Source organism: Microcaecilia unicolor, chromosome 3, assembly GCF_901765095.1.
Source record: "Microcaecilia unicolor chromosome 3, aMicUni1.1, whole genome shotgun sequence".
NCBI lineage: Eukaryota > Metazoa > Chordata > Amphibia > Gymnophiona > Siphonopidae > Microcaecilia > Microcaecilia unicolor.
Window position 1 is genome coordinate 238,300,765 of NC_044033.1, and position 17,741 is coordinate 238,318,505.

Here is a 17,741-nt window from a genome sequence, read left to right on the forward strand (position 1 = left end):
GGAGAACGGCGGAGGTGGTCCCTCTTCACAAAAGTGGGGATAGGGAAGAAGCTGGAAACTACAGGCCGGTAAGCCTCACTCCGGTTATTGGAAAAGTAATGGAAGCCATGCTGAAGGAAAGGATAGTGAATTTCCTGGAAGCCAATAAGTTGCAAGATCCGAGACAACATGGTTTCACCAAAGGGAAATCGTGCCAAACGAATCTCATTGAATTCTTTGACTGGGTGACAGGAGAATTAAATCAAGGACGTGCTATGGACGTCATCTACTTAGATTTCAGCAAGGCTTTTGACACGGTTCCCCACAGGAGGCTCTTAAATAAACTAGACAGCCTGAAGATAGGACCCAAAGTGGTGAACTGGATTAGGAACTGGTTGACGGACAGACGCCAGAGGGTGGTGGTAAATGGAGTTTGCTCGGAGGAGGGAAAGGTGAGTAGTGGAGTGCCTCAGGGATCGGTGCTGGGGCCGATTCTGTTCAATATATTTGTGAGTGACATAGCCGAAGGGTTACAAAGTAAAGTTTGCCTTTTTGCGGATGACACCAAGATTTCCAACAGAGTGGACACCCCGGAGGGTGTGGAACACATGAAAAAAGATCTGAAGAAGCTAGAAGAATGGTCTAACGTTTGGCAATTAAAATTCAATGCGAAGAAATGCAAAGTGATGCACTTAGGGAATAGAAATCCAAGAGAGACGTATGTGTTAGGCGGGGAGAGTCTGATAGGCACGGACGAGGAGAGGGATCTTGGGGTGATAGTATCTGAGGACCTGAAGGCGACGAAACAGTGCAACAAGGCGGTGGCCGTAGCTAGAAGATTGCTAGGCTGTATAGAGAGAGGAGTGACCAGCAGAAGAAAGGAGGTTTTAATGCCCCTGTATAAGACATTGGTGAGGCCCCACCTGGAGTATTGTGTTCAGTTTTGGAGGCCGTATCTTGCGAAGGATGTTAAAAAAATGGAAGCGGTGCAAAGAAAAGCTACGAGGATGGTATGGGATTTACGTTCCAAGACGTATGAAGAGAGGCTTGCTGACCTGAACATGTACACCCTGGAGGAAAGGAGGAACAGGGGTGATATGATACAGACGTTCAAATATTTGAAAGGTATTAATCCGCAAACGAATTTTTTCCGGAGATGGGAAGGCGGTAGAACGAGAGGACATGAAATGAGATTGAAGGGGGGCAGACTCAGGAAAGATGTCAGGAAGTATTTTTTTACGGAGAGGGTGGTGGGCGCTTGGAATGCCCTCCCGCGGGAGGTGGTGGAGATGAAAACGGTAACGGAGTTCAAACATGCGTGGGATATGCATAGAGGAATCCTGTGCAGAAGGAATGGATCCTCAGAAGCTTAGCTGAAATTGGATGGCGGAGCAGGTGGGGGGAAGAGGGGGTGGTGGTTGGGAAGCAAGGATAGGGGAGGGCAGACTTATACGGTCTGTACCAGAGCCGGTGATGGGAGGCAGGACTGGTGGTTGGGAGGCGGGAAATACTGCTGGGCAGACTTATATGGTCTGTGCCCTGAAAAGGACAGGTACAAATTCAATTCAAGGTAAGGTATACAAATATGAGTTTGTCTTGGGCAGACTGGATGGACCATGCAGGTCTTTTTCTGCCGTCATCTACTATGTTACTATGTTACAAAGAAAAACCCTGCACCTGCACCCTGCAGGGGATGTGGAGGGTCAAATGGACCCCTTCTGAAGGTTCTCATGAATGTCTGAGTGCATGGTCCTGGATTCCTCCAGGAGACAATGTACAGTCTGCCTCTGGGAGGAGTCTTGCCCGGGAGCAGGTCAATCAGACAGTCGAAAGGTCGATGTGGGGTAGAGAATCCGCTTCCTGTGTGTTGAAAACGTCCTTGAAGTCATGGTACTCCCCAGGTAACGAAGCTTCACAGGGATGGAGGACTCCGTGGAGAGCTGGAATGACCTTTACCGGAGGGTTGACTGATGAGAGGCATGAATGAAAACAGCGGGCCTCCCATCTGCTGACCTCACCATGGACCCAATCAATGCTGGGCGCATGGAGACGCAATCAGGGCAGGACCAAAATCACTGGGTGGATAGCTCGAGGAATAATCAAGAGTTGAATCTCTTCTTGGTGCAAGACCCCGGCTTGCATCCGTAACGGTGGCGTGACTTGAGTGATGGGTTGTGGTAGGGTCAATCCCTGAACAAAGGTTATGTGCAGAGCAGGCTTACATGGTACTGTCAGTCTTCCCAAGTGCTCAAGGGGATCTGCATTGATGAAATTCCCTCCTGCTCCAGAGTCCAATAGGGCAGTCGTCCTGATACAATGATCTTGCCAACGCAGGGTGATGGGAATTGAGATCAGGTTATCTGGTATGGGCGAGGATCGACCCAAGGCCACCCCCCTCACGGGGCCTTGGTTCTGGCATTTCCTTGCTCATTAGGGCAGGAATTTACGAAATGACCAGGTTGCCCACAGTATAAACAGAGTCTATTGGTCCGACGGTGGGACCTCTCAGATTCAGAGAGGCGCTGTCGTCCAATCATCATAGGTTCCTCGGGAATACCTGCAAGGGACTTTGTTGCTCCTCTAGGAGAAATAGGCCGCATTGGCCAAGGGGTAGACCGCATTGGAGAACGTTGAGCGGTACGCTCGTGACCTCTCCTGAAAGCGGATGTCAATGCAGACACAGAGGGTGATAAGGGCATCCAAGGTAGCGGGAAGATCCCAACCAGCCAATTTATCCTTGATCCGACCGTTCAACACTTGCCAAAAGATGGCTATAAGGGCCTCTTGATTCCAGTGAACCTCCGTGGCTAAGATCCGGAAGCAAACCACATAGGTTCCCACGGAACTGTTACCCTGCTGAATTCGTAACAGATTCACCGTGGCAGAAGAGGGCCTCCCAGGAATGTCGAAAACCATCCTGAACCAGCAAAGGAACTCCCCTAGATCTGAAAGGAGAAGATCATGTTGCTCCCAGAGAGGGGAGGCCCAGGCCAGGGCCGGTCCAGAGAGTAGTGAGATAATATAAGTGATTTTGATACTCTCAGAGGGAAAGGACCCGGGTTGCATCTCAAAAAGCATCAGGCATTGATTGAAAAATCCCCGGCAAGCCACTGGGTACCGTCAAACCGAGGAGACTCTGGGAGCCGCAACCCCGGGGCAGGAAGAGCAGGTCTCTGAACTGGGGTGGCAGGTTGTCATTGGGCCTGGAGAGCAGCCATCTCAGTACAAACATCTTGTAAAGCTCCAGACAGTCTATTCAGTTGGGCCTGCTGTTGCTGAAGAACCTGTGCCAAGTCTATTAGTTTGGGTTTGTCCTGCGAAGTCATGGCTTTGGCTTACTGTCACGAAGACTCGAACCTGTGCTCCGTTGGGCAGCCGAGCAACCCCGCAGTTATACCTATGGTGACCGCCGTTCCCCGAGGTTTGAGCCCTCAGGGGAAGGCAGCCGACAAGGCTTCCAGATACAGGCAGGGGTCAGACAGCCGCAGGCAACAGGCAGAGAGCAGCTAGGTACAGGCAGTAGTAAGTCAGGCACCAGGCAGAGAATAGTCAGGAATCTAGCAGGAACCAGGTCAGGCAGCGAGCAGAGCGCAAACAGGATTCAAGCAGGTATCAGGTCAGGTGGCAAACAAAGTTGTCAGGACTCAGGCAGGTGTCAGGTCAGGCAGCAGGCAGAGCGTAATCCGGTGTTCAGGTAAAGGTCAGGTCAGGCAGCAGGCAGAGCGTAATCCGGTGTTCAGGCAAAGGTCAGGTTAGGCAGCAGACAGGGCATCGTCAAGATTCCATCAGAGGACAGATCAGGTCAGGCAGCAAGCAGTAGTAGACAAAGTCACACAGGAGCACAATCAAATTTACCAAAGTAGAAGCCGAAGCAAAGAAGTGGAATGAAGTTGCTCCTTACATAGGCCTCACCATCAGGGGAAGCCGAATCAGCTGGCCTGAAGAGCCCATAGCCCCCACCCTCAGGGAAAATCGAATCAGCTGGCAGAGAGGGCCTCCCATTGCCTGCCAGCCAATGGAGAAGGAGAGGCCGGACCAATCCTGAAGAGCAGGAGGCGGGGCATCCCCGAAGGGCCAGAGGCGGGGCGAAGAAACTCGGCGCTCTGCGTGGGACCAGCAGAGGAATTCCCGGAGCGCCAGATGAGCCAAGATGGCCAGCACTCCACACCGCCGGAGCCCTGGAGTGTCGAGAGCAGGCAGGGGACATGGGCGGGCATGGGCGTGGCTACCAGATGGCCGGCTTTCGTGGATAATGGAAAAAAAAGCGGCGTTCATCAGTATTTCGCCAGGTTTACTGGGTCCTTTTATTTTCATGACCAAGCCTCAAAAATGTGCCCCAACTCACCAGATGACCACCGGAGGAAATGGGGAATGACCTGAAATGGGGAATGACCTCCCCTTACTCCCCCAGTGGTCACCAACCCCCTCCCACCCAAAAAAAATAAAAATAAAAACCTTTTTTGCCAGCCTGTACAGGGCCATGCCAACACGGTAAGCGGGGTAAGCACGGCAGGGGGGCACCATGCTTACCTCGCCCTCCCGCTTCCATTGCCCAACTGCCCGCCCTCTTCTCTCCCCCAACATCCCTTTCCTTTTTTTAATCCTTTTAAATTTACCTCCGTCCGGCAGCGCAGCGTCAGTGAAGGAGGTGGCGCTCCCGACGTTTCTAGCCTTCCCTTCGCTCAGTGTTCCGCCTTCTTCTGAAGTAAAGGAAATGACGTCAGAAGAAGGCGGGACACTGAGCGAAGGGAAGGCTAGACACGTCGGGAGCGCCACCTCCTTCACTGACGCTGCGCCTGCGCTGCCGGACGGAGGTAAATTTAAAAGAAAAAAAAGGAAAGGGATGTTGGGGGGGGAAAGAAGAGAGTGGGCAGTTGGGACATGGGAGCGGGAGTGCAGGGGAGAGAGGAGCCTGGATGCGAGGGCAGGGTTCATGGAAGGGAGAGAGGGGAATTGCTGGATAGGGATGAATGGAGGGGGCAGGGGACAGAGGAGCATGGATGGGAGGGCAGGGAGAGAGGGGAATTGCTGGATAGGGATGAGTGGAGGAGGCAGGGGACAGAAGAGCATGGATGGGAGGGCAGGGCTCAGGGAGAGAGGGGAATTGCTGGATAGGAATGAATGGAGGGGCAGGGGACAGAGGAGCATGGATGGGAGGGCAGGGCTCAGGGAAAGAGGAGAAATTGTTTAATATGGATGGATGGAGGTGGGCAGGGGACAAAGGAGCATGGATGGACATGGATGGGATTGCAGGGCCCAGGGAGCGAGGATAAATTGCTTAATATGGATGGATGGAGGTGGGCAGGGGACAGAGGAGTGTGGATGGACATGGATGGGATTGCAGGGCCCAGGGAGAGAGGAGAAATTGCTTAATATGGATGGCTGGAGGTGGGCAGGGGACAGAGGAGCATGGATGGACATGGATGGGATTGCAGGGCCCAGGGAGAGAGGAGAAATTGCTTAATATGAATGGATGGAGGTGAGCAGGGGACAGAGGAGCATGGATGGACATGGATGGGATTGCAGGGACCAGGGAGAGAGGAGAAATTGCTTAATATGGATGGATGGAGGTGGGCAGGGGACAGAGGAGCATGGATGGGAGGGCAGGGCCCAGGGAGAGAGGAGAAATTGCTTAATATGGATGGATGGAGGTGGGCAGGGGACAGAGGAGCATGGATGGGAGGGCAGGGCTTAGGGAGAGAGGGGATTGGGAATTGCTGGATAGGAATGAATGGAGGGGGCAGGGGAAAGAGGAGCATGGATGGGTGCGCAGAGCTCAGGGAGAGAGGAGAAATTGCTGGACATAGAGGGGAGGGAAGAGAGATGAAGGAGATGAAATGAGGGGAAAGGAAGCGAGGAGAAAAACTGCACATGGATGAAGAAAATAGGCAGAAGCTGAGGACCAGAAATGAAGAAGAAAGGAGGAAAGGAAAGAAATAAATGGAAAGGAAGCCCTGAAAACGGAGTTAAGAGGACAGATAGCAGCAGAATCAGATACTGGGTCAGCATGATCAGAAAAAGAAAGTCACCAGACAACAAAGGTAGAAAAAAATAATTTTATTTTCATTTTAGTGTTTGGAATATTTACATCTGCTATCTTATTTTGCAATGTATAGCAATTTGTTTCTAAGAATATTGCTGACAATTCCTGTCAGTGTGGCAAGTGGTGAGCGATCATTTTCACGGGGGGGGGGGGGGGGGCGCCAACTGATAGTCTGCAGGGGGGGCGCCAGAGACCCTAGGCACGGCTCTGAACCTGTATGCCAGCCTCAAATGTCATACCCAGCACCCTGACAGCAGTATGCAAGTCCCTGGAGCAGTTTTTAATGGGTGCAGTGCACTTCAGGCAGGCAGACCCAGGCCCATCCCCCCCCCTACACTTGTGGTGGTAAGTGTTGAGCCCTCCACACACCCCCCAAAACCCACTGTACCCACATGTAGGTGCCCCCCTTCACCCATAAGGACTATGGTAGTGGTGTAGAGTTGTGGGGAGTGGGTTTTGGGGGAGATTTGGGGGGGCTCAGCACCCAAGGTAAGGGAGCTATGCACCTGGGAGGTATTTGTATATTTTTTAAAAAGTTTTAGAAGTGCCCCCTAGGGTGCCAGGTTGCTGTCCTTGCACGTGAGGGGAACCAGTGCACTACAAATGCTGGCTCCTCCCATGACCAAATGCCTTGGATTTCGCCGGGTTTGAGATCGCCGGCACTTTTTTCCATTATCGCTGAAACACAAAACCGGCCATGTCAAACCAGGTGAACTCCAAGGCATTTGGCCGGGCTAAACCGTATTATCAAAACAAAAACATGGCCGGCCATCTTTTTCGATAATACGGTTCCAGCCAGCTGTTGCGCCGCCACCAACACAGATCGCCGGCGACCTATTTTGCTGGCGACGTTCGATTATGCCCCTCCACCCTGCTCATTTTCGAAAGAGATCGCCGGCGAAAAAGCGACAAAAAAGGCACACAGCCGGCTCCGTTAGAGAAGGCCGGCTAAATCCAATAATCGATTGTGGGTAGTAACACCGGCGTCAACGTAAAGCCAGCCATCTATGGCCAGGACCACATGGGGCGTGATAGGGGCGTGTTAGGGGCGGTGCAATGAGACGGCCGGCTGCAACGTATAACAGATAGAAAAATTGTTTTGCATGGGCGGGAACAGAGGCGGCATTAGTTAGACCACAAATAATAGCGACCTGAGTAAGGGGGAAATTGTCTTTAGACCCATTAGCGATTTTGTGGAGTTGGAGAGTGGCGAAATCGTTGTTGGGAGAGCTGAATTGGTGTTTGCAGAGAAAGCTGAGAGTTTGTTGAGTACCTGTTACCTTTGTCCATAGGCGTAGACTGGGGGGGGCGAGGGGGGGCAATGCCCCCCCAAACGACGCGAGGCGCCGCCGCGCCATTAGTTTAAAAAAAAAAAAAAAAACCACATGCAGGCAGGCACGCGCTCCTCTGGGTCCGCTTTGGCTTCCCTGCCCTCTCTATCTGCGTCCCGCCTTCCTCTGACGTCATTTCCTTTCGGGCGGGACGCAGACAGAGAGGGCAGGGAAGCCAAGCGGACCGAGAGGAGCGTGTCCGTCTACCCCTCTCTCTTCCTCCCTCCCTCCGGCGCAGGCAGCAGTCTTCCAGCATTCCTGGCAGCGGTAGCGTTGTACACGCTGCCTTTGGCTCTGCCCCGAAGCCTTCTCTTCAAGTTCCTGTTCCCGCATAGGTGGGAACAGGAACTTGAAGAGAAGGCTTCCGGGGCAGACCGAAGGCAGCGTGTACATTGCTACCGCTGCCAGGAACGCTGGAAAAGCTGAAGACTGTTGCCTGCACCGGAGGGAGGGAGGAAGGAAGAGAGGGGGTAAACGGAGTCACCATCTTGGACCTCGGGGGGGGGGGGGGGGAAGCAGAGGGAAGATGGATGGGACTGGGAGGGGTGGGAAGCAGAGGGAAGGAACAGGAGATGAATGGGACTGGGAGGGGTGGGAAGCAGAGGGAAGGAGCAGGAGATGAATGGGACTGGGAGGGGTGGGAAGCAGAGGGAAGGAGCAAGAGATGGATGGGACTGCGAGGAGTGGGGAGCAGAGGGATGGACCAGGAGATGGATGGGATTGGGAGAGGTCAGGCACAGCAGAGGGAAGGAGCAGAAGATGGATGGGACGGAGGGATGGTGAGCAGAGGGAAGGAACAGAAGATGGATGGAACTGGGAGGGTTGGGGAGCAGAGGGAAGGAGCAAGAGATGGATGGGACTGGGAGGGTGGGGAGCAGAGGGAAGCCTACTGGAAAGAAGACACTGCATAAAACAGAAGACACTGGGATCAAAGCGAATAGAAAAACTAAATGATCAGACAGGTAAATAAAAGTATTTTATTCATAATTTATTAATTGAAATGTGTCAGCTTTTTGAAATATGCATCTGTGATATTTTGCCTGTAAATTTCATTTTCTTCCTCCATATTAGCATATTCATTTGCATATTTATATATGCAAATGATATGCTAATATGCTCCGCCCATTCTTTGCCCCCCCAAATGAAACAGTCAAACTACGCCTATGCCTTTGTCTGTGTCCGAACGTTTTCACCCTCACCTGCCTCATTTGTGCTTTACCTTTTCAGCTTTACCCCTTCTCGTCCCCCAACCCAGACACCCCTTCTCCTTCCTCTATCTCCCCCATCCCCTCTCCCTTCAGTGTCTCCAAGTTCATAATTCATTCCCTTACCTGTTTGTAGTCTCTGTTTCTGTCTTTGTCCTGTGTACTGCTGCAGCTGTTTGTGAAGACTGTCGTTTGCTGCTTGTGTTGCAGGAATTACCACTAGTGTTAGCAGAATCTGTGGTACTTCAGGAGTCAAACAGCACACACCAGAATGAGGGAAAAATCTTCTTTATTTGCCAGCAAACAAAGTAGGACATCAGCATTAAGTCTCTTCTTCTCTTTCTCAGCTCTCTGTGTCTTTGTGGCTTCTGTCTGTCCTCTTCAGCTTTCTTCTCCTGTTGTCTGTCTTCTCTCTCCTTCTTCTGTCTGTTCCTTCTGACGTAAGCTGCTTCTGCTCCCACTTATATACAGTTCTATCCCCCTCCTAGCCCCCCTTACTCTCCAGATGGTAAAGAATAGATTAATTACCCTGTCTGAACCAATCATCTCTATACATATATTTCCAAAATATCAGTTACATAGGTTTGAGATGTCCTAAACTGACCTATGACCTGGGGCTCCTCACATTAGACAATATGGCACCAGTCTCTTACATTTTATTATGATTAACTTAGGTTCATTGAGGGGCGAAGGGGCCAGTCTTACATTTTGCTATAATCCCAGTCATAGCTCAAACTGCTAACTGGACTCTGGCATTCATTAAGGGGTCAAGTGCCAATCTTACTTAATGGCATACATATCAGTTATTACTTTCAGAAAACCAGTCCTACATTTACCTATAATCCATCAAGGAAGTAAGTTGACTTTTTCTGACCTTTTTCACCTATTAGCTTCCTTCACAGAACTAGCTAAGACCGTAGTTAATTCAAACCAGATGCTGACCTTTTCAACTGTAGTCTTACTTATAAAGTCACACTGAGTTGAACAGATATTCTACACAGAATTATTAATTACACAAAATAAAACATATTCTAAAATAAGCATCCTTATAAGACATATTCTAAATATCAAGAACTTCTAAAATCTAACTATTGCCTCTCTCTAAACAGTATTTCAGCCTAATCTTAAAACAAACTGCCTGCTTGCCTTGTTCATAATAGCATACATATGTGCTAGCATTAGCAATCCATCACTCACAAGGGGTCAAAGAAAGTTTCTGTCTCTGACCTTTCTAACCTTTAGCTTAGCCAAAGCTAGACTTTCTAAGTAATTAAATCCAGCTGGCATTCCTTCACTTGCAGGGTGAAAAGTTGAAATAAATTTTAAACATATATATATAATTATGCCCATGCTGCCTCACTTGGAGAGTGAGTGGCTAGAGGGTGTGGCAGGAGAGTTTGTAGTGGGTGTTTGTGGGTGGTGTGAGAGTGGCAGCTTCTGTTTGTTCCTGCTGTCTTTCACTGCTGTATTGCACCTGTAGTGTGGGGAAATGGAGGCACGCAATGCACACATGGTTTGCATGTTGGAGGAAGAGGGGAGGCACCGCAGGAGGTATGCACGCCCCAGAGTGTTCAGGCCCCGTAGCACTTTCCTAGACCTCACTGACCTGCAATGTCTCACTAGGTACCGCGTTGATAGGGCTGCCATTCAGTACCTTTGTGACCAGCTCCAACCCCTCCTGCAGGCCGGGACCCGTAGGAACAACCCCATCCCTGTGCACCTAAAGATCACTGCTTCTCTCTCTTTTCTGGCCACTGGGAGTTTCCAGTCTGTCCTAGCTGTGAATACGGGTCTCACCCAGCCTTCCATTTCTAACTGCCTCACACAGTTCCTTGATGCCTTCCTTACCCACACATAAGTACATAAGTACATAAGTAGTGCCATACTGGGAAAGACCAAAGGTCCCCCCCCCCCCCCCCAGGCCCTGCAGAACAACATGGCTGAGTTCTACGTCGTAGCTCGCTTCCCCTCAGTCATAGGTGCCATTGACTGCACACATGTCGCACTCAGACCCCCCGGGCACGAGAGGCCACTTACAGTATAGGAACAGGAAAGCGTACCATTCCATGAATATGCAAGTGGTGTGTGATGCCCAGGGGGAGATTCTAGACGTGTGTGCCCGCTTCCCTGGTTCCACGCATGATGCGTATGTCCTACAGCACTCGGGCATCTTCCGGAGGTTTGACCAAGGGGAGATCACTGGCGGATGGCTCCTAGGTAAGTGCAGAATGAATCTGCCCAAACTATACATCCTCCAACAGGCAGGCCTCAGTACTGTCTCTATCCAGCTCACTCCACAACCCACTATTCCCCCCCCCCCCCCCGACCCCACCTCCACAAGGTACCCACTCCAAACAATACACACTCATCATCTGTCTCATTCTGCTTCTCTCCAAAGGTGACCGAGGCTACCCACAGCGTGCTTGGCTCATAACCCCCATAGTGCACCCACAAAGAAGGTCAGAGGAGAACTACAACAGTAGGCATCAGACCACCTGTGGCATCATAGAGCGCATTTTTGGACTACTAAAGAACAGGTTCCGATGTCTGGACCGTTCTGGAGGGGAGCTCCTGTACAGCCCCCAAAAGGTGGCAAACATATTCATGGCCTGCTGCATGCTACATAATTTGGCAAAGCGCCGAGGACAGGCCCTCCCAGAAGAGGCACAGCCACCAGAGCAGCAGGCCCCAGAGGAACAGGATGAGGAGCCCCTCCACCTCCCGCCCACAGAGCAGAGCAGAGTGCACACCAGCTGGGGGTCAGAGCCAGACAAAGACCCATTGACACAAGTTTTCAGTGAAGTAAGTGGACATTTATTTATATCACACAGTATTTACACACCAACACCACCCCGCCTCCCACCACCCTCACCGGCTCTGTGCATATTCCCCTCCCTCCACCCCTCACCTCCCATCACTTTCCCTGCCCCTCCCCGTCCCCTTCTACCCCTCCCACCATGTTCCTTTGCAGCTGGTGCTGCATGGGAACTCTGTTAAGAGTCCTCCTCTGATGAGCCCCCACTCTCCTCCTCTGTGTCGGTGTGCACAAGGCAGCCCGCTGCCTCAGCTGCCCTGGTGAAGTCTGGCCACTTATACGGTCTGTGCCCTGAAGAGGACAGTACAAATAAAAAAGTAGCACATATGAATTTATCTTCTTGGGCAGACTGGATGGACCGTGCAGGTCTTTTTTGCCGTCATCTACTGTGTTTACTATCTCAACCTCCACTTCTTAGCAGGTGGTTCATGTGCAGTGGAAGAAGTGGACGCCAGTTGTTGTGGAGGTGGCTGCTGCACAGCTGGAGTAGGTGCTCTGAGGTCACGGTGTAGGCCCTCAATGCTGTGCTCCAGCCGTTGGAGCTGCTGGATCACAGCATGTTGGGCCTCCACCACTTCCCGTTGCACCTGCAGCGCTTCCTGGTGCGCTTCCCGTTGGGCCTGGAGTGCTTGCAGGTGCAGCTCCAATTTCTGGGGCCGGTACTCTTCCATCTGTACATTCTGGCCCAGCAATTGTGTGGCCAGGCGCAGTAGCTGCCTCCTCTGGCTGGCTGGCCTCTGGTGAGGTGGTGCCCCCCCTTCTGCATCCTCAGTTTCTTCCTCCGTGCCACCATCAGCACAGTCAGCAGGTGGTGGAGGGATAGCCGGTGCTGCTGCTGTTGGGTCGTGTGGTTGCACCCCATGGTCCTGTGTGGGTTGTTGTGCAGGCCCACTGGTTTGCTGCTGTGTGTGGTGGGGCTGGTGGCCACTAGGGCCAGCTTCTTCCTCCCCCTGGCTGTCATCACCTGCATAATAAAAAGGGGAAGAAGTGTGTTGGTGAAAATAATCTGCATTTGTTTTTCAGCATTCATACACATAGCCCCACAGGCAAAGACCCAGCAAACAGATGGTGAGGAATGGGATTGGCAGGCAAGCCACAGATGTCATTGTAAATGGTACAGAACTGGAGACAAGGAGCGCAGTGTACTGCAGAGACTGATGTGCAAGACAGCCACACAGGCAGGTGGGTAGCCAGAGAACTGTGAAAGGAGTGGCTATAGCACAGAGGTGTGGGAAGGAGATATGCAGAGTTTGGTGATGGGGAAGGCACCCAAAGCTGTGAAACAGTGCAAACCTACACACAGTGTATGCATTTTATTTACATTGTATATATTGTATTGCAAATATATTTACATCTATTATATACATTGCTGCAAACCCTCCTTCCTCCTCCCTCTCCCCCCTCCTCTCCCTGTGCCATGGTTTGGAATGAATAGTGATATGCATTGCATGCTGTTCTTTTCCCCCTTTCCCTACTGAGGAGCACCACACTGTCCCCCACTTGTGTGAAACAGAGAGTAGTACAGCAGAACAGATCCCCAGCTCCCTAATGGTGAACCTACCTTAGCCCTCAGCCTATGCTGATGTGTCCAGGGACCCAATGCCATGGATCCCCTCCTGGGGCAAAATCCCATGGATGATGCGTTCAATGGGGGTGAGGTTAGCGGTGTCATCTGCTGGGGGGTTGGCACCAGCCTTCCTCCTCACATCTTGCCTCAGCCAGCGCCACTTCCGTTTGCAGTCTTCCACATCCCGGCCACAGTGGAAGACCGCATTCAGCCTGTCTCTGACTGCTTCCCATTCCCGTTGCTTGTTGGTTGCAGCTAGCCTCTGGCCGGTGGGAGCAAAGAGATGCATGTGCCTCCTGTCAATTTCTTCCACCAGCAGTTGAACCTCCGCATTACTAAAATTACCCTTGCGGGTTGGTGGTAGCTTGGGTCCCATTGTACCACTGCAATGCAAAAGAATTGAAAATACCGAGAACACTGCTTAAATACGCTCTTATGGCCGACCATAGGAGAATGATATGGGCAGGTCTCACATAGCCAGCGTAATTTCGATTATCATCAAAAGCCCTAACTGGCTGCAGCTGATTTCCCTAGGTGGCCGGCCTATTTTTGATAATTGGCAAACCAAATGGCCGCCGTAATTTTGATTATCGGTAGGGAAGTACGGGTGCTTCATCAAAATGAGCACTGTGTTTTGGCTGTGCTCATTTTGATGAAGGGTCGTGAACTCAGCAGCTTACATTTCCTTTATTCGACCCTCTTTAAAAGGGCTTTCTCTGTGCTGCACTTTAGAGGTTTCCGTTTATATTATGGGGTGGTATTTCAAAGCGTTTTTCCTTCAGTTATATTACATAGTTATATTACACCTTCTTTTGGCCACTGTATACTTTTATGCTGACAACACCCAGCTCTATCTCTCTACACCAGACATCACTGCGGAAACCCAGGCCAAAGTTTCGGCCTGCTTATCTGACATTGCTGCCTGGATGTCCAACCGCCACCTGAAACTAAACATGGCCAAGACCGAGCTTATTGTCTTTCCACCCAAACCCACTTCTCCTCTCCCTCCACTCTCTATCTCAGTTGATAACACCCTCATCCTCCCCGTCTCATCTGCCCGCAAACTCAGAGTCATCTTCGACTCCTCCCTCTCCTTCTCTGCGCATATCCAGCAGATAGCCAAGACCTGCTGCTTCTTTCTCTATAACATCAGCAAAATTCGTCCTTTCCTCTCTGAACACACCACCCGAACTATCATCCACTCTCTCATTACCTCTCGCCTTGACTACTGCAGCCTACTCCTCACTGGCCTCCCATTTAGCCATCTATCCCCCTTTCAATCCGTTCAGAACTCTGCTTGCACGTCTTATCTTCCGTCTGGTCCGATTTGCCCATATCACCCCTCTTCTCAAGTCACTTCACTGGCTTCCATTCAGGTACTGCATACAATTCAAGCTTCTCCTACTTACCTACAAATGCACTCGATCTGCAGCCCCTCACTACCTCTCTACTCTCATCTCCCCCTACGTTCCTACCCGTAACCTCCGCTCACAGGTCAAATCCCTCCTCTCAGTACCCTTCTCCACCACCGCTAACTCCAGGCTCCGCCCTTTCTGCCTCGCCTCACCCTATGCTTGGAATAAACTCCCTGAGCCCATACGCCAAGCCCCCTCCTTGCCCATCTTCAAATCCTTACTCAAAGCCCACCTCTTCAATGTCGCCTTCGGCACATAACCATTTACCTCTATTCAGGAATTCTAGACTGTCCCAACTTGACATTTCGCCCTACTGAGTTCGATTCCCACTTCAGGCACAGGCAGCTCCTTGTGGCTCTGGGCAAGTCACTTAACCCTCCATTGCCCCATGTAAGCCGCATTGAGCCTGCCATGAGTGGGAAAGCGCGGGGTACAAATGTAACAAAACAAAAAAAAGCTCCTTTGAGCAGGGACTGTCCTTCTTTGTTTAATTGTACAGCGCTGCGTAACCCTAGTAGCACTTTAGAAATGTTAAGTAGTAGTACTGTATACTTTTGTATAGCTGTTTGTTGTTTTGGGTTCTTGTGGGGGGGGGGGGGGGGAGGGGTGAGTTTGTGGCCAGTGTTTGAAAGGAGAGGAAGTTGTGGGCACTTTTTGAAAGAAAACTGATGTGTGGACTTTGTTTCAGACTGGGTGTTAGCTGGTAGCTTAGCATATACTCTGCATTTTCTACATGGGACCAACTCTCCATTCTGTACCCTCCAGGAGCTCCTTGCTGTGTGTGATGTGCTCGCTCACTGCCCCCCATTCTCTCTCTCCTTTGTTGAAGCAGCCAGCCTCTGGTCCCTTGGAGCCAACAGATTTGTGCACCACAAGTTCAAGGTAAGCTCATAGCTCTCAGCCACCTCTTCCCTTTCTGCTATGTAGGTGCTAAACAAACATTTCTTGTATCTTGCAGGACAGCTGGTCAAGAGGATTGCAAGAGACAGCAGTGGACTCAGTGGCGTTCCTTGCCTGGATGGCACCCGGGACGGAGCGCCGATGCGCCCTCCCCCCCTCTAAATTACACCTTCCCCCCTCTGGCGAAATGACCCCCCCCCCCCGGGTGCACGCCGCTGGGGGGTGTGCTGCGGCGCGCGCCTGCTCCGAGTTCGCTAAACTTCTTTGTTCGTTCACTACAGCTCCCTCTACCCCGGAACAGGAAGTAACCTGTTCCGGGGCAGAGGGAGCTGCAGCGAACGAGCAAAGAAGTTTAGCGAACTCGGAGCAGGCGCGCGCCACAGCACCCCCCAGCGGCGTGCACCCAGGGTGGACTGCCCCCACCGCCCCCCCCCCCCCTTGGTACACCACTGAGTGGACTGTAATACAGTGAACTCTGAGAGCCATGATTTGTTCAACCCAATTCATTGTACAGGTGTCTTGTTCTCTATTGGACACACTCAGTTGTGGCTGCCTGTGGGGTGGGGGTGGGGGAGGGGGAGGGGACGAGGCCCTGAGAATGGATGTGTGCATCCCTAATGGTCAAGGTTTCCCCATTCTATCTCTCTCTTCATTGCACTCAAATCTAACCTCTATTTTCACCAGGTTCACGGGTATTCACAGCTAGTAGTTTGTTTCCCGCTTTGCGTCTCATGTGCCTCCCAGCTAGGTTCCATCCTTCTTTATGTGGTGAACCCCAGTCCCCTGTTATGAAGTGCTCACCCATTCTCAGGGTTGGGGGTGGGGGAGCATATATAACAATATAAAGAAATCAGTTACAATATATGTTCTTTACTATGCCACTGCTGTATATTATAGCAAACTGAATTTACTGCTTGCATTGTTTTAGTATGTCAGCAATACAGTATTCTTGATGTAGCTCTTGTAAGCCACATTGAACCTGCATCCAGTGGGAACATGTGGGATATAAATGCTTTAAATAAATAAACAAATCAATTAATATGCCCTGAATGTCTTTTCCACATTATTAAACACAGTCCTACAATCCTCCATAATTATGGAACCACAACATTTGTACATTCCAGCCTGTACACTATTTTCAAGGTGCCCACAGATACGTGGCTACTGAGCCCTTAAGTCATGCTGAGAGCAAGGGTTTCTGGTTACAATTCCTACTCCAAATTACCTGCAGGTGGCTACAGCCTGGTGGTTGGAGTGGCCTAGTGGTAGAGCACCAGTCTTATAATACAGAAGTTTCCAGTTCAACTCCCACTGCTGCTCCTTGTGATCTTGGCCAAGTCACTTAACCCTCCATTGCTGCAGGTGCAAACTTACAATCCTCCTGGGACCACGAATGTAAGTCACCTTGAGCTACTACTGAATAGTAAGCTGTGCGCAAACTCAAAACCACTACAAAAATATACATTTATGTCCCCTAGCCTAGGCCCTTCTGTACCTGTGGTATTGTATTGCAATTGTGAAGAATCAGACATCCATCTAATGCTATTAACATTGGTTTCCCTTTTCTGTTGAGTACTATATACCATTGCTCAATGTCAAAAGATGGCCCAGCTGCTTGTAGCATCTTTGTGGCCCCCACCAATGTGGTTTGGTTGTGGGTGAGGGTGTCTGATGATCAAAGAGCAAATCTCGTCTAGGCGCTACCTATAGTTATCTCCAGGTTTCTACTTGGCAGCTTACTAGTGCTACTCAACACTGCCCTATGGTGCTGCTCATTAGCCTGCCACATTGCCCCCATCTCCTGCCTCATTGCTGACACCTCCTGCAGCAACTGGGTTTGGGTATTTACCAACTGGTGTTGCCCATCCACCAGTTGCTGCAGGAGGTGCAGTGCTGGGGCAGGGGATGGGAGTGGGGATGGAGCAGGGGATGGGGCTGCAGCTGGGGGTGGGGATGATGTCATAGAGGTGGACGTGAGGACAGAGAAATGTTTGTGTGCAGTATTGTAGGGTTGTGGGAATGGTTTTGCTTTCTACTACTTAGATTCTATTAATGAATGGCCATGTACACATATCACTGATTACCTTTGAATGCAGACTACAGTTTGTGCTTACACTGCTGAGGGAGCTCTTAGATGTGTAGCTGCAGGAGGGAGTGGGGGGAACACCTACCTCTCTAATCGGTCTCGGATTTCACCCCAGGTGTGGATGCAGCGATTCCTGGGGGGCAGGTGGTGGTGCCGGGGGAACAGAACACGCCTGTGCCTTAGGCACAGGGTCACTAAAAGGAGATTTTCTCCCACAGAGAAATTTGGTTCTCGTCTGAGGCTCATGTTTCTCCGTGAAGAACCATTGGAAAGCGTGCATCGCATCGCCTTATATGGCCGGCCATGCGTGATGGGCGGCCTTACGTGCACAGCTCCATATAAGGTTCTGCATCCCATATATGGATAGGTGAGTACGTGCAAGTTTTGGCATGTGTCTCCA

The 17,741-nt window shown here is 51.0% G+C and overlaps 1 protein-coding gene across 1 annotated transcript in view; it reads right to left on the reverse strand.

Moving 5' to 3' along the window:
- LOC115464471 overlaps positions 1 to 17,741 on the reverse strand; it is a 337,991-nt gene that overhangs the window by 164,646 nt on the left and 155,604 nt on the right. Inside the window, exons 8-10 of the mRNA XM_030194848.1 lie at positions 17,427 to 17,535; positions 13,080 to 13,323; positions 11,779 to 12,053 (exon numbers count right to left, since the gene is read on the reverse strand). Of these exons, the coding sequence (XP_030050708.1) occupies positions 11,779 to 12,053; positions 13,080 to 13,323; positions 17,427 to 17,535 (628 nt within the window). The remainder of the gene's footprint in view (positions 1 to 11,778; positions 12,054 to 13,079; positions 13,324 to 17,426; positions 17,536 to 17,741) is intronic.